The sequence below is a fragment of the Thermobia domestica genome, chromosome 4 (genome assembly GCF_964235325.1).
Source record: "Thermobia domestica chromosome 4, izTheDome1.hap1.1, whole genome shotgun sequence".
NCBI classification, from domain to species: Eukaryota; Metazoa; Arthropoda; class Insecta; order Zygentoma; family Lepismatidae; genus Thermobia; species Thermobia domestica.
The window spans coordinates 187992462-188010173 of record NC_137457.1 but is presented as its reverse complement, the minus strand read 5'-3'; the positions used below and the strand labels follow the sequence as shown (position 1 = coordinate 188010173).

General features: G+C 33.5%; 1 protein-coding gene across 2 annotated transcripts in view; it reads right to left on the bottom strand.

The window, feature by feature from the left end:
• Window positions 1-17712, bottom strand: part of LOC145683417 (hemolymph lipopolysaccharide-binding protein-like) — a 708489-nt gene that overhangs the window by 498241 nt on the left and 192536 nt on the right. The window contains exon 1 of one of the 2 annotated variants that reach the window (XM_081754753.1): window positions 9419-9534. The exons of the other annotated variant lie outside the window; for it this stretch is intronic. Within the exon in view, the coding sequence (XP_081610879.1) occupies window positions 9419-9481 (63 nt within the window). The 5' untranslated portion in view covers window positions 9482-9534. Of the gene's footprint in view, window positions 1-9418; window positions 9535-17712 lie in introns of those variants that run through there. 2 annotated transcript variants of the gene reach the window in all.

The window sequence follows — 17712 nt, the reverse complement described above, 5'->3', positions numbered from 1 at the left end:
CATTCTCCATGCTTAGCATTAAGATCTCCAGCTAAAATGACCTTTGGCCCTAGGTTTGCGATGACATCGAAGTCTGTGGGCTCTAGTTGTGTTGCCGGTGACCTGTACCCGGTAACCAATATTAATGGAACGCCTGGACTTATTAGCTCAACAGCAAGTGCCTCCAAAGTAAGTAGGGGTGGTATTGTAACCAACCTGACTAAGAAAGCCTTTTTGATTATAAGTAGTAATCCTCCTTTCTGTCTGCCCACTCTATCCTGCCGATAGACAATGTAATTGGGATGCAACCAGCTGTTGCTTCTTACAAATATCTAATATGTTGCTATATTAGCCGCGTGTACTTGAAATTTCTACCTTTTTATATAAAAACGCAGAAAAATGTTTATAGTTTAAACACAGCGTTCAGATAAAGTTTATACTGTAAGTTAAACTTGAAGTTTATATTAAAATATCTGCAATAGTTCTGTATTCTTTCGCGAAATAACTACGCTCAAATCTGCTGCCATCTATGTTCACATTTATGCTTTATACATAAATACTACAATTCGTTATGCCTCATGGTTACCGAAATATGAGGAAATAAAGAGCGACATTATAGGTACGTGGGACTAGAGTACTACAGTACTAGACGGCACAATTAAAAAAAATAATTAAGTTTGTCCTTTATTCAAGCTGAATGCTAACAAGACGCTAACAACGCGAACACTACCTTGTCGCCGAAAGTTAAGAGGTTAGCGTCACGTGGTTTTTGAGAACAACTGAAAATTGAACGCGCGCTGGCTTTTTACTTGAATCCAAAGAAAAGCGTCTCGCAAGTGAAGCGTGGGTTGCTCGCACTACAGCTTGCGCTAAGCAGAAATAAGCTTTTGTGTATAAGCCAAAGAGAAATAAAATCAAATAAAAGCGGCAGGCAAGCTTGCGGCAAGCATACATGCTGTCTGGGTAATAATAATAATAATAATAATAATAATAATAATAATAATAATAATAATAATAATAATAATAACAATAATAATAATAATAATAACTTCACTGTGTGCTGTAGTTTTCATTTCAACTAACAATAATATCAATATGAGGAGTAATCTAACAAAAATTTCTTGAAGGTTACGCCGTTGTTCAAATTATTCTTCTGTTTCCAGAAAATCATGCACATGGATGCATCATAAAACCACATGAAATGAGACGAGATCGATTTTATGTACACATAAAAGTCACGACCAGTATTACACATGTTATTATCTAACAACCCATGCTAGTATGCATCGTAACAAAAATATTTACTTACGTCTGTTGCGCGTGGACATGTTTTCAAGTCAGTTGTTGACTACAGGACACAGTGGTTCTTAACACACTTTAGCCAAAACTGTAAGTTCCGTGGTCAGAAGATCAACTGTTCGTTTTAGTTTTTCGTAGTAATTGTTATTTAAAATGTTTCGTTCCAGTAATTGTTGTCCTTGAGTATTTTTTATTTTTTTTACTTTATTTTTAAAATATATTCAAATAAATGCCACCATTTTTACTCTTATTTTGCATATAAACGCCATTTAACATTGATAAGGTACAAAAATTTAACCTTCCAGCTGTAAATAGCTGTCAAAATTAAAAATAAAAAGTGGAATTACTATGGTTCGGACGCATACTCCCAATAAGGACGAAGAAGAATTGAACATATTGCATGTTACTGAGCGTAATCATCATGAGCAAACGGCTTTAGGCACCTGGTTCTAATACTCTTTATGTGCCAGAGTATGTTATAGGAACCCCAATACTTTCCCTTTCGTTTTATTACTTTTTTGCAGCTACCTTGGAACTTTAAATTTGTATTCTTCTCCAATTGAAAATGGCATTTACATTCAAAATAAGACTAATTATGGTATCATTATTTTGATATATTCTTGAAAGAAAGAAAATAATAACAATACGTAAAGAGAAAAAGAATTACCGGTAATAAACATTATCAACAGTAATTACTACAAAAGACTGAAACGAACAGCTGTTTTTCTTACGACGGTACTTACACTCTTGGCTAAAGTAGTTTAGGAACCACTGTGTTCCATAGTCTCCATAGGACTTGAACCTTTGTGCACACGGGCAAGACATAAGTAAATATTTTTATAACGCTGCACACACGCTTAAGTTATTAGACATCAACGTGTCTTCTACTAGCACGACACTTATGTATACAAAAAAAAAAAACTATTCCATCTCATATCACACGGACCTTATGGTGGATAAACACAACGTGCGTGGATTTTCAAAAAACGAAAGAGTACATGGAACAACTGGGTAAATTTCAAAGAATGTAAGTTATATTGACTCTGCATATTGATATTATTATTCTTTAAAATGAGCGTTCACCTCTGGTGCTTGGGGTCCCGGGTTCAATCCCAGCCCTCGCCAAGCGAACTTTGTGGTGGACAAACACCGTGCTCGTGGGTTTTCTCGGGGTTCTACCGTTTCCTCCCACTTTCTTCATTCCACCATTTCACTCATCTCTCATCATCACCGTCTCCTTTAGCCTAACCGGCATAACCGTGGGACGTAAAACTCAAAGATTTAATTTCATTTTCTTTAAAATGACAACTATAAAGTGAAGGTAAACATTTATTATTATTTTATTTATTATTATTATCATTATTAATGTTATTATTATTATTATTATTATTATTATTATTATTATTATTATTATTATTATTACTTATGAACTTGCACGCCGTAATTACTCCATGGTTATTTCTGTAATTATTCCTGACTGTATGGTATTTCGTCTCCAGGCCATCGAATAAATGAATTTCGGAGAGCTCTTGGTGTAAATAACTTTACAGAAAGAAGCAGGTTCGTTCAAAGGAGCAGAACTGAACATAGTAAGATTTGAGTCATAGTTTCAGACAGGGTAGTATACGAGTAACGTCTTGGGCTAACGGGTAGTATAAATGCCAAACATATATTCAAGTCCTGGTGAAGCAAAGGTTTATTTTTTCGCCAACTGATTGTGAAGATTCGAGGAGTGACTTCTCATTCGTAATGAAGCAATTCCTAAGAATGTGGAAGCAAACTCGTGTATCATGATAAGAGACGATTTACAAATGTGGATTGGGAAAGTGCATATAATAACTATGGGGCTACTAGGACTACTCGAAACACTTGAATGGTCTGTAGTATATACTTTCATGTTATTATTCTTGGAGAGAAACAACATACCTTTTGTTAAACATGTTTCGGGCAGAGTAACAGCTGGTATAGTGGCATAGTCCAAGACTTCCAAACAGAATATCTCGGTTCGGATCCCAATCAGATAGTAAATGTGATTTTTTTAAAAAAAAAATATCTCTACCAACGTTGGTTAGAAACGTTACAGGGCATCACTGGGATAATCCGAATAAAGAGTGTGTTCAAACTTCATCAAAATGAGTAATGAAAAGAAGTTTTCATATTTATAGTTATCTCTGCTTGTCTCCGTAAATCCACCTTTATTGCCTATTCCTTGTCATGTCTTGTATCTTCCTCTTTCCTCTGTTTCCCTCTCTCTCCCTCTCTTCCTCTCTCGCACAAACTCATACAAAAACACACTTCGCGTAAAGGATATAAGTAAAGTATCTTTTTTCACTGTGGGTTACCAAGTCACAATCGAATCAGCGTATCATTTCGATGATCCGCTACATGTCCAGCGTGTTCATTCTACCATTGCCAATGACAATGTTATATCCTCCATATCATAAATCCAGAGTCGATGTTCGGAACAGACAAATGTTCAGAAATAAAAAGAAATTGGTCAGTTTTTGTTTTTTTAAAAAGACATTTTATTCATATTATTCTGACAAAAAATTCGTTTCTATCTTATATTATTCAATTGGTTTTATCCAAGTTTGAAATGAAAAATACGAAAGATTTGTTACATCTTTAAGGAACCAACATCTAATTTTGCTTTTAACATTGGTAACTTTTCATTATAATTCAATTTGAGCTTTTAACATACTCTCCTTTTGATATAAATTTAGCAGTAAAAAAGCAATCAATTAATGTTTAGTCATTTTCTACCTTTTCTTTCTTTTCCTTTCTTTTTGTTCATTTTGCATTAGTAGTCTCGAATGGAAGATATGTCCTGTACTACCTACTATGTTTATTATAATGTACGTCAGATCAGTACGTTGAATGAACACTACCGAATTTGCAACTGAACCACGCGGAAAGACAGCTTGTGTTAACCTTGATGTGTCTCAGAACTCTACAGTTTCACTGGAAATGCAGTATTTAATTTGACCATCGAGGTTTCATTCATTTTCAAAGTACTTTAATGACTTTTTGTTGCATTCTCTATATTCGAATAGTTCTGACACAAATTAAAAAAGCTTAAATCTATATTGGTGTTGGATTTATTCAAACCGAACTTGATAATGTTAGGTTATTTTCTTACTATGTTTAAATCCAACATTTTTATCTGTGCTCCCTTTTCTTTCTCTTCTTCTATATTATTTTGTCTGTGTGTCTCACTTCCGTATCTGTAACAGATATCTATTGGTTTCAATTTTTCATTGAGATATGTTTAAGTTTCTTCTTACATCAACTTGTGAATCTCGTTTCGTCTCGTTTGTATTCTTTCATTTTTGTGCTCATGTTGTTGCTGATTTTAATATGAGAGAGAGGAGGGAGACAGGGTATCTTTAGCAGCATAATTATGGGTTAATAAGGTGTATATTGGATGGCCTAGTTAAAGGGTGTTAGCTGTCACTATCTTTTATGGAAAGTTTATAATTTTAGTAATTCATAATAAATTGATCCAATCAGAAGTGTTTCCCTAACGAAAAAATAATAATATGAAACATGATATATGTTTTAAGAAGCGGTCGAGATTTGAGAGTCGAGAAACTTTAAATTTTTTGGTACGGTTTACTTTGAAACCCCGTGAAACACAATTATCCAGGGATAGAAAACTTATATTAAAAACAAAGGCAATCACAGCAAAATACAGAAGTCTTAAGTCTGAGAAGATAAAGGAATTACATCTTACATTTGTATTGTTCTTGTTCTTCTGGATGTGTGTCAAAATTACTGTCAGAAATAAGGACAATATTATGATTATTTTGTAGAACATTCCACTTTAATATCACTTTCATCTTCCGACTTGCTTAGCTCTGAAAAATTTTAAATTTGGTTGCTATACAATGTAAAGTATGTATACTGTAACTGACTTCTGATGACAATTAGAAACAGTGCTAAAATATAAATTACAGTAATTGATTATTAAGGGGAAGTATAACTACATCCATTTTACAACTTATTTTTGGATTAAAATATTTTTTGATCAACCCCTTCCCCCTGAATCTTGGGTACAGAAAGTCAACCCCCCTCAAACCTTCCCCCTGAACCTTGGATGTTGATTATTGATTTCAGTACATTTCAAACATCGTTTCTCGGATCTAGGCCAAAGAAAAAGCACCTGTCAAAAGCAAGTGCTTCGAAATTTGACCTAGATTTAATCAAGAGAAAGTTTTTTTCTCCCTATCTCTCTGATATTTCCATTCCATTTGACCTTTGAGACAGCTCATTCACAACTACTGCACACATGACTGCTATATGCAAACATGCTCTTAGGCACAATCATTGATTTGGAAAGGAAAAGAGTTTTCAATAATAATAATAATAATAATAATAATAATAATAATTATTATTATTATTATTATTATTATTATTATTATTATTATTATTATTATAAGAATTGTATTTCTAACTATTAACCCATCTCTTTATTTTGCATGAGAGGCCCACAAGTCTGCTATGCCAAAATTACGCCTTGGTGTGTGTTTGTTTCTCTTTCCGTTTCTTGTGTATGTTTGTTGTTTTGCTGTTAGCCTTTACATTATGTAATCCTGTTTCTTTTTTACGAGTTTTTTTCTAAAAGGAAATACATTTTCATCATGCTTTTATATCTACTTTCATTATATCTTGGATAGATACTTCGTTATTTTATCTTGTTTAACTCCTTAAGTAAGATTATTTTGTAATTTTATGTCATCCATTTTCCTCACGATAATAAAACCGCCATTCTTAACAATTTATTTTATTCTTTTACCTGGAGTGTGTAACACTGATATATTTGTACCAAACTTGAAGTTTGATCGGACGCTTTCTAATTCTCAACCAACCGAACGACTATGCTTTTTGGGTTTTGTACATTGCAGGGAAAGAATAATTGCACGCGGTAATGCACTTTAGGAGTCGTGTATACGTTCTGAAATTGTACTGAGACTGTGTCATTCCAGCTACCAGTGTCTAATTTTGTATAGCCTTAATGGTCAAAATTATCGAAACGGATTGTCTCTGGCTAAGTGCATTTTTAATGGGGCACGCTGATCCATCGTTAGTTCCACAGCATTTGTTGCAAAAGAATGATTAGATCTTTGAACAGTGTCATAACTACTACGTACACCAACGTGATTCAGAGATGTTAGTAAAGTTTTAGATAGGGATATTTCATGAATTTCCTGTGCAGCAGAGAAATGAAGCAGGGTTTTCTTTGGCTGTTGCGGAATATGAAGTGTATATAGAACACTGTATCACACTTTCTCTCACTGTCCTTGTCAACTTCTTTTGATGATAATTGCATCATATTTTAAAAATGTTCTCGAGAAGAGTAGATCCCTTAGTTTGAAAGAATGAAATGCTTTTGATGTTTTCCTAATCACAGAATTTATTGTCGAGATTAAATTCATAGCTCATTTGGTAATTCGTCAGCAGCATCATTTAAAATCTTAGTAAAAAAAATCTAAATAGTTTTTTTTAACATTTATCTTAGAAGAGAATACGATCTCGTTCTCTTCGATATTCAAACGTTGCACCTTCACGGAAATGCCTAAACAGAAATGTTTTCATTTGATTATTTGAAAAATTGGGGGGCACGGTGGCTCAGTGGTAGAGCGTTCACCTCTGGTGCTTGGGGTCCCGGGTTCGATCCCAGCCCCCGCCAAGTGAACTTTGTGGTGGACAAACACCGTGCTCGTGGGTTTTCTCGGGGTACTCCCGTTTCCTCCCACTTTCTTCATTCCACCATTTCACTCATCTTTCATTATCACCGTCTCCTTTAGCCTAACCGGCATAACCGTGGGACGTAAAACTTACAGATTTCATTTCATTTGAAAAATTATTTTCCAGCTGATATTCTGAATTCATAAAAGAAATAATTTTAAAGAGTTCATATCCATTTCGGGAAATCATCTAGTATCCTTGTCCTAGAAAAGATTAAATCTTGAAAGTATCGTCTATCGAACAAAAACTTTTCTGTCCTTTCTACACATCGGATATAGTTACACCTTTATATGTAAGTTTGTAGACATGATACATACTTTACCTTCATCACTCTGCCTCTAGCAGAGAATGTTTTTATAACAGTCAACATGATGATACAGTCATCTACCTTCTGTTTTTCTTTCAATTCAGTATCGTCCAAGTATTTAGAGGCTTCAATATTTTTCTCTACCATTTAAATTCCCATTTGTTTTCTTCTCGCTATCTTTATATATAGAATATATTTCAAAACAATTTATTATGTTCTGTCGCTTTGGGTGCTTGGGAAACTTAAAATCCTTTTATGATTTTTCTTTGTATATTTACAAAAGCAGATTTTTCAAAATCTTAAGACATAAAACAAATGATCTCCCGTATTTAGTTTTTTTTACCGAGTTTAATTAATGATTTCAAAAAAAATAAATTATATTCATTGTCACTATGAAAGTTATTTATGCACGCAAAAAGTGGCATATCTAATTAAAATAATGTGCTGATAAATATTGATTCTTTAAAATGTTGTGCTAAATGCAATAGTTACGGAGAAATAGGCTATTTTCATCAACGTTGCACTTTGGTTGGTTTGCCAGATTGACGACAATGTTGGGAGAATTCTCCGCATGCCAGATACGCGGACCCAAGCTTAAAACTATTCTTAGGGAGATAGGAAACAAGTTTTGGAGAGAAATTCTCAATACACCTTCATGCAACATTCGTGAGTAATATGGCTTCTGCACTAATAGGAACTTCATTATATTTCGAAATTATAGACTTTACGGGTTTTTATTATAACGTGAAAACCTTTTTGTGTCGACATTATGGAATTACATAACAACTTCATATTTTATTACGTTTATTAAACATTCAAAAATCCCACTCCCTTGCACACATTACAGTGATTGTTTCTGTAAATTATGTAAGTGTAATCCGAATTATCGTATCATACTTCTCTTTATCTTTTGCGAACTATGCTTTAATATATTCATATATCGACTCACAAATCACTTGTGTCAACATAGTTAAGATTTGTTAGTTTGGCGTGATCAAAATAGCATAGAAACTCAAAGAGTAGATGAAAATGTTTTGGAACTATTGTTCAAAATATATCGGTTTGCATTGCACTTTTTTTCGCTAGAGTATTGTGACTATGCACAGAGAATGATAAACGAACATATTTATGTCCATAGACAAATCATGCTTCGTGGACAACATGGGCATATTTTATATTGCCTATTTCATTTACGGGTTAGTGCCAAAACGTTAATGCAAAGAATAATAGAAAAGCATTGTTCTATATCAGAATACGTTTTCAACAATAACTCAGATAGTTTATTTATATCTCTGATATTATAAGTTTTGCGCAAAGAGGTAATAGGTATGAAGATATATATTCAGCAAATCCCAAAATATGTGACAGAAATATAACTTATATTTTTTTCACTGACACGTAAGTTAAAAATGTTGAATTGTAGCATTTTATGCGAAATTATGATTACTTAATTAACCATGTTAAAGGTGTGACACGTATTTTAATTACTTTTATAATGAACAATAGTTTAAGAAGTACTACTTTTCATCGTACAGTCTTTAAAAATTGTTATGGATAATATAAACAATTATGTGTATTCGTTCAATAATGAAAAAATAATAAAAAACAAATAATTATCTTTGTGTAACATAATTTAGCGACGTTAAGATAAACTATTGAAGATATGTTTTATCTAATCCTTAACTAAAGTAAGAAAATTGAATAATTTTGGTGTTATTTAATGTTGATGTTCTACTTGGATGCCATGTATGTCAACACAGTTCGTAATTAACGCGTGTGACCAACGAATCAAGAACTACGAACTACTATGAGGTTAATTAGAAGAAGGAAGAATGTCGACAAATATGTGACCATCAACATAACTTAATATAATAGGAAATTAGTGAAGATACAAGATAATACAAATGAGAAGTTTCGTTAATTTCGTAACTATATTCCAGTTAGATAAATTTTCTAAATGCGAAAATTGCAATGTAATATATCTTTCATATGTGATTACATTTTTCGCCTTAAAATATTACAAATCATAGTTTAATTATTATAATATTGTAATTAAAAATTATTATAATGCTGTAATTTTTTTACCTGAAGATGTGTTCCAACTGAGATACGTTGGCTTGGATCTAAAAGTACACCGAAATAATACATTTAAGCATAAGAATGTTTATATGTTAAGTAAAGTAGAAATAATAGGAGAACAATTCTTTATCGTAGTACATGTTTTCCTTAATCTTTAAACAACACTTCATAGTAACCATTGTGTGCATAAATATTTTTCTTAAGAAATGCTTGTATATTTTCATGAAACAAAAACATTATTGTTAATTTGAGCAAAACGCACAACGCTTTAACGCACAACCGAATAATACTTTCTTACACGTATACATTTGAATCAGTACACATTATATAATTAAAACAAGTTACTTTCTGTGACAAAAATATTTCTATTATATCATTTTAAAAGTAATGTGTTCTCTTAATATTGGTTTCTATATGTGCGTTATCAAAATTTCATTATGATGATAAAATATTTGCATTTTCTTGTTCCATTTTGAGTCTCAACAATTTCAAAAAGTTAATGTAGGGGTTTGTATCTCGTATCTTCGTTTACATTAGAAACTTAAAGCTTGATATTTATAAAACAATTTGAAGTTGAATAAAACATTTTTCCTTCATGTTGGGTATCCAATTATATATAATATTTGGTATCCAAGTTATCTTGTATTAAAAATGATGATTCAATATTAATCAGAAATATTTCCTCTAACTCTAACCTCTAACTCTAACGTATACATTTGAATCAGTACACATTATATAATTAAAACATGTTACTTTCTGTGACAAAAATATTTCTATTATATCATTTTAAAAGTAATGTGTTCTCTTAATATTGGTTTCTATATGTGCGTTATCAAAATTTCATTATGATGATAAAATATTTGCATTTTCTTGTTCCATTTTGAGTCTCAACAATTTCAAAAAGTTAATGTAGGGGTTTGTATCTCGTATCTTCGTTTACATTAGAAACTTAAAGCTTGATATTTATAAAACAATTTGAAGTTGAATAAAACATTTTTCCTTCATGTTGGGTATCCAATTATATATAATATTTGGTATCCAAGTTATCTTGTATTAAAAATGATGATTCAATATTAATCAGAAATATTTCCTCTAACTTTTGTAATTAAAACCAATTTGCAATATATATATATATATCGCAATGTCTTTATAGGTAGAGTTTTATTCACCAAGTTTTATTATAAAATCTAATAAATACAACTGTGTCTAATTCAATGTATCTTCCTCAATGACCAAGTGAACGAATATTAAAATTTTTGCCGGGTGTCGTTTCCACTCATGGCAGTTTCTAGCACACATTGGCATGTTGTAGGTTAGATTTGGATTTTAAGTTTAATGTGCGATCCCTAGTCCACTGCGACATAGGGTAACGAAGAGGTGCCCCCAGACCTACACGAGGTGATTGGGCACATCCAAGAAGTAAAAGCACAGTTCCTATAAACACGGGTCAGATGCCACTTCGTTTCCGAGATACAGAGTGTTCAAACGTCTAGTAACTCCGATGGCTTATTATGCGAAAGTGAATCAACATGTTCAACATTACAGGAATAACACAATTAAGTTAAATTATACTTGAGCAAATACATTTTTCACTAATGCTGAGAATGAAACTAATCAACATTTGAGGTTATTGGGTTGTTAGTATTGCCATCCTGCTACAAAGTGTTACGTTTTCAAATAGCACTAGACGTCCACAGGTCCGCATATGATAGCTGACGTTAAAACGTTCCTAAACATGTGGGAGATTCCGCTTCCATTTCGCAGGACAATACGTCCTAGTATGCAGTAAGTTAACGGAGCACAATAGTAGACAATGATTCAAAAATCACAATTTTTGCATGAGAACAAATGAATGTCGTTACAAATGAATGCAGATGATAACTTACGTATGAACTTACTAAGATCAATGGTAATAATTCCGATCGTATTAACTTCCAAATTCACACCATTTGGGTGCGGGCCAGGGTGCATTGGGGATGATAGCGAGACATGTGAAAGTAAAACAAATGGCCGATAATAGTGTCAAGTCATTAGTTTTTGTGGTCGTTGTGATGAATGCTGATGTTCTGATAGCATTAACTTCATAATTCACTCCATTCGGCTGCGAGCAGGGACTCAGCGGGCGGTGTATGTCGAAACATGTAAAAATAATCCAAAATGACCGATATTGATGTCAAATACATAGTTTTGGGGGTCGCTGAGCTCATAGGTGAAATTCAAAATTGTGTTCACTTCGAAGTTTACTCCTCATCAACCAAGTAACGGGGGCAGCAATAGAGGAGTCATCGAGAGATATAAAATAATCCAAAATGATCAATATTAGTGTGGAGTCCATATTTTTCGCTTTCAGTAAAATGAATCATGATACTCTGATTGCACTAAATTTCAAATTAACCATATTCGGCTGCGGGCCAGGGGTCACTAGGAATGATACCAAGACATGTAAAATGATCCAAAATGACCTCTATGAGTATCAAACCCATATATTTCAGGGTTGCTCAGTTCAAGGGTGAAACTCAAGATCGCGTTTACCTTGAAATTTAGCCACCATCAGCTTTGGAACGGTGGCCACAATAGAGGGGTCATCGAGACATATAAAAATAATCCAAAATGACCGATACTAGTGTCAAATCCATAGTTTTCGTTGCCGTTGATATAAATGGTGATACATCAAGAGCATTAACTTCTAATTCAACCCATTCGTCTGCAGAGATACCGAGACATGAAAAAAAATTAAAAAATGACCGATATTGGTGTCAAATTCATAGTTTTCGGCGTCGCTGATCTCAATGGTGAAACTTAAGAACGAATTTACTGTGAAGTTTAGCTCACATGAGTTATGTAATGGTGGCCATAATAGAGGGTTCATCAACACATGCAAAAAGGATCTAAAATAACCTATATTAATTCAAATCCATAGTTTTCATGTTCGATGAGATCAATGGTGATACTGCGATCGCATTAACTTTCAAATACAGTTCCCATCGCATGGGGGCCAGATGCGTCAGGGGCCTCAGGGGTTCATACCAGGATATTTAAAAGTGGTAGAAATTGGCCGATACTTTTTCCTATGGGAAAATGATCCAAAATGAACTATATTAGTGTCAAATTCATATTTCTCGTGGTGAAACTCAAAATCGCATTTACTTTGAAATTTAACACACATCAGTTATGTAACGGTAGCCATAACAGAAGTTACATCGAGACATTTAAAAATATTTCGATGTCACTGATATTACGGTCAAAACCATAGTTCTCGCGGCGGTTGAGATGAATAATGATACTCCGGTAGCATTAACTTCTAATTCAACCCATTCGTCTGTACTGAGAGAAGGTTACTGGGAGATAACGAGACATGTAAAAATAATTGAAAAATTACCGATATTATTATCAAATCCAAAGTTCTCGTAGTCGTTGAGATGAATGGTGATATACCGATAGCATTAACTTCCTAATTCACCGTATTCGATTGCGGCCCGGGGTTACTCTGGGGATACCGAGATGTAAAAATAATTCAATATGACTTATATTAGTGTCAAATAGATAGTTTTCGGGGTCGTTGAGATGAATGGTGATACGTCGATAGCATTAAATTCATAATTCACCCCATTTAGCTGCGGGCCGAGGTTTACCGTTGAGATACCGAGACATGTATATAAATTTTCATAAAATAGTAAGCGTATTTCTAAAATTCTTTAGCTGGTGGAAAACTTATCTAATGACAATAATGATGCGCTATATTTTAAGCCAAAGAATGAGCTCCTGTCGCTTGAGGCGTTATTTTTTTGTTTGAATCTATATAAAAAATCAGAAAATACTGAAAAAAAATCAAAAATTCTTTTGCGGCTTGTCTAACGCCAGTAATGATACGTTATATTGTATCCCGAAATATGGGTTCTCAGCTGCTGGGGCATCATCTTTTGATTCATTATATATATCTGAAATGTGCAGGAACTAATCAATTGATTTCAGAAAACTCTTTGCCTTTGGAAAGCTTATCTAATTGCTATCATGATACGCTATATTTTTCCCGGAAAATAGGCTCTCGGGGAGTGAGGTGCTATTTTCTATTTATTATATATATGAAATTTTCTGAAACTATTCAACTGATTTCAACAATAGAGGAAGAAACGGACACCAAGTATTAGCACAAAACGCCACATATAGTTGAAATGTGTTTGGTTGGTCTACTGTAATGGATGTTTAACAGCTCCGCGCTCACTTTCATTCATATGATAATATAAAATTTGAGCTAGTTACCTTTTTCGCTCACATATTCGTTGCTTGTTCTCTCTCATTTAAAATCGACAAGCCCATAGGATATCCACGCAGTTATTAAACTTACTAATTACTGTTCCTATATGGATGCTTTCTTTGTAGACCTCCTTATGTACACCCAACTAAATTAGTCAACAAAGCAGTCAGCTATATCTTCGACAAATATCTCGACATCGATATTTTTTGGTAACGAAAATCATTCTTATTCGCCTTATTTATCGTTGAACCATATACTGAAAATCAAGAGAAGTAAAACTACGGAAAATAGGTGAAACATTGTTTTATAATATGTAAAGATAAGTGCTGTATGAAGACTCCATTTTAATCCATGGCGGTCATATTGGTAAACTCAACAGAAATATTAAGCAATTCGATTCGATGAAAAGTTTTATGATTACTTATTAATGATGAACATGAAACTCGAAAAAATCTCATATAGATTGAATTATTAAAGTCTGAAAACTATGCAAAGAAGATTTTCAACAACAGTCATGTTAAGAAATCGCGGTCATATTTGTTTACCATACACATGTGAGTTTGTTTTCGTTTGAAATGTCATTTTGTTCTCCACCAACATCAGCAGGAAAAAGACAAACAAATGCGGAGGGCCATTTCGGAAATGGCAATCATATTTCAGCTCTAGTGAGAAATTCGTGTTACTTCATAACAGTTTTTCACCTGCATTTGCTTACCTACTTGTACGTAAAAGGATTTATTTGTTTCATGAAGTGTTGTATTTTAACATTCTCATAAGAGAATGTCACTCTATTAAATCGGCCATATTCCTAAACGCTGCTATACATTCTTAGGTTTGAACTCGTTGGAGAGCTTATTTTATTCTTTACCAATACTAAGAGAGAAAAGTTAGGGAATTCTAATGTAAATCAGGTTATATGCAAAAACGTGTGATCGATCTCTCAGAAAGGAGGTTATTTAGGAAATAGCGACCACGTTGGATTGCGAGTGAGAAATTCAACTGGCTTCATGTTACTTTTTGAGCCCATTTGGATACCTACTTATATATAAAAGGATTTATTTGTTTAATTAAACCTAGTATTTGGTCCACTGTTATGACAAAGCCGCTGTTAGAAAGTGGCAACCATAGCTGTTACGTATACAAAGGCTTACGTCGGTTTATATTCGTTGAAAAGTTAACTTAATTCTCTATCAATACATAGAGAAAAACGTTTCAAAAGTTTGATATAAATTAGAGTAATGCATAAATGTTTGAAGAAATCCTGTAAAAAAATAGGCTATTTTGGAAATGGTGGCTCTATTCTGTTTGTGATCTTCTATCGTTCATTTTATTCTAGGCTTTGCTAATCTTACAGTGGGTTTCATTTTTGTACTATTCATGCATTACAGTGGCTTATATTTGATTCTATATAATTTTAATTCATGTGAAAATTTATAGATTTCGCACTAGGTCTGACAAGATTTCTTTTGATTCTGTGTAACAGAAAGTTTACTATTGATATTTTTATTACTACATTATAAACAGTATTTTATTAAATAAATTGTGCATTTACCTTCGCAGTGACTAGTGACTTATATGGTTAAGAAGTACTGCAATATATTATATATTGTAATAGGATTTATATTCACAATTCATTTTTTTATACCTTACTGTTGTAGGTTATCTTCAAACCACCCGTCGCTCCGGCTTAGTGTTAGTAGTATAAAAGAAGGTTTAAATGCAGTAATGATTAGTATTAAACGTTGGAAGGTGTATTCATTGCATTCTGTTGTACATGCCTGTGAGAGGGAATGCATTTCTAAGGGGAAAAACGTTCTTATTTCGGAGAAAAACCGTGAAATTCATGTTCGAGCAATCACTACCACGGGAAGTAATCACGGAGCCGCTAAAATATCCTTGTTCAGGTTGAATATTTTTTCTTTTCAATTTTCAGTTTGCTAAATTATAACCTAATATGAATAGAAATGAAAGTAATATGAAAATATTGGTTCTCCAAATTTTGGCCCACTTGGAATACTGTGTGTCATATACTATTCAACATCACTTTAATATTGTATTATTTTTAAGCTACCAAGAAATGTACATAGAAATATCATGACGCATTTTGTTATATGTTGACATTTTGTATTATTTTCTATCAACGGCGAAATCAGTCTTCGACATTGGAGATGGGGACGGGTAAGACCGTTTCTTATTTTATTTTTTAGCGATGTTCAAAATATATCTGAAGTTGAAAAATAATGCTGTAGAGGATCAAGGGAGCAGAGTTATCTTCAATATTGGGAGTCTGGCAGATTTTAGGCTTATTCTGTGGAGACATCAATTTATTTGTGGCAATAGGGCACAAATCATTTCTTTCCGAAATACATATTTCAAATCGGATTATTGGGGGGAACAATTCCCCCAGTTCTAAGATCAGAGAGGACATGTCCCATTCATCCTCCTCTGGATTTGCGATAGTGTTTGTTATTCATGTATATTTTTGTTAGGTGTTTTTTCGTAGTTCGAGCCTATCTTTTATTCAACTGTTGCACCGCAATTGTTGTTCAAAACATAAATGATTAGAGCAAATTGTACACTCTTTGTTTAAAATGAACGGCATCGTTAATAATTTCTTTTGTGTAAGTACTGTGTAAGACAGCGCATCTGATATTTCGTGGTGATTATGCGTGAAGTGAAAGATGACACCGCAACGACTCCGAAACTTAATTGCGTACTTAATTTAAACGTACATAAAGTATGTACTTTCATTTAGAAGCAAGTTACAATTTTCGATCCCAAAATGGAAACTGGCAATCAGGTTTACACCTTCCTACAGTTCCGTATTCAAATGTGTCCCTTTCCTGCAAATTACAATTCTGGTTGCCCTGAGTCTACGCTCATCCTTGAAGAAGCGAACCGAATACTTCTCCCTCCCAAACGAACATTCAGGATACGCTAGTGCAGTAGTTCTCAAACTGTCCAATATCGCGGAATCCCTGTTCATTGGGAAAGTGATATGCGGAACCGCTTGGAATGCTATCTGAAATTTCACATGGTTTTAAGTATGTTTTGTGCATTTCAGCAGAGAGGCTTTTACCTGAAGAATCAATGAAGTCCTTGAGCACGGAAATGGTGAATAATTACTCTTTTGTACTCGCACTGCCCACAACTGTAATTTGTTAATCTTAAAAGTACTTTTTGCGTAACAGCTGTGAGTTCCATTTTCTTTAAACACATTTCAAATTTTAGGCCTCGTGGACCCACTGGGTAGGGTTTGTGTACACCATTTTGAGAACCACTGCGCTAGAGCATGAGTACAATAGGTAGCTTTCTCTATAATAGGCAGCTTTCCAAAGCAATCTACAATATCTTTTAAAAATGTATTTTATATTTACTACTATCATCTGTGACTTCTTTCGAATCCACATGATTACTCAGCTGAGCAGAAAGCGTTGAATTGTTTGTATTTGGTACATGCATGAAGGCATGTCAGTGTGTGCAACACAGAGATACAGAGATGTGGAATGGACTTTGGCTTCAATGCTCCCCTACCTTCTTTCCCACCTCACGCTTCAAGAAACGTGCTGCATTAGCAGCAAATATCTTTTCGTAACATTTGAATCGAACTTTAAACTATATATAGACCTACTGTTTGGTGATGTTTTCCAACACCTTTCTTCCGTTGGAAAATCATCAGCAGTAAAACGAATGTTTTTAGAATGATTCCACACAAAGGAAAAAATCAAGATTTGTAGTTCATTGCGAAAGAGAGAGAGAAAGAAAGAGCAGAGGTTATGGTTAATATGTAAAACATTGGGTATTTTTTATTTTATCATCCACTGAAATAAGGAATTTATTTATATGTGGAATAAGTTACATCTTACTACCTGTTTTATGCCTTTATTTTCTCTTGTAGTGCAAGTAGGCCCTTCAAACCAACATTGGACAAGCAAATAGTCTCTAAAGCATCGAAATACTGCCAACCTAATAGTGTAACGTATGTGATACATCTCGAGGGATCAACCTCAGAGTATTAGATGAATAATGATACATGCATTTGTAT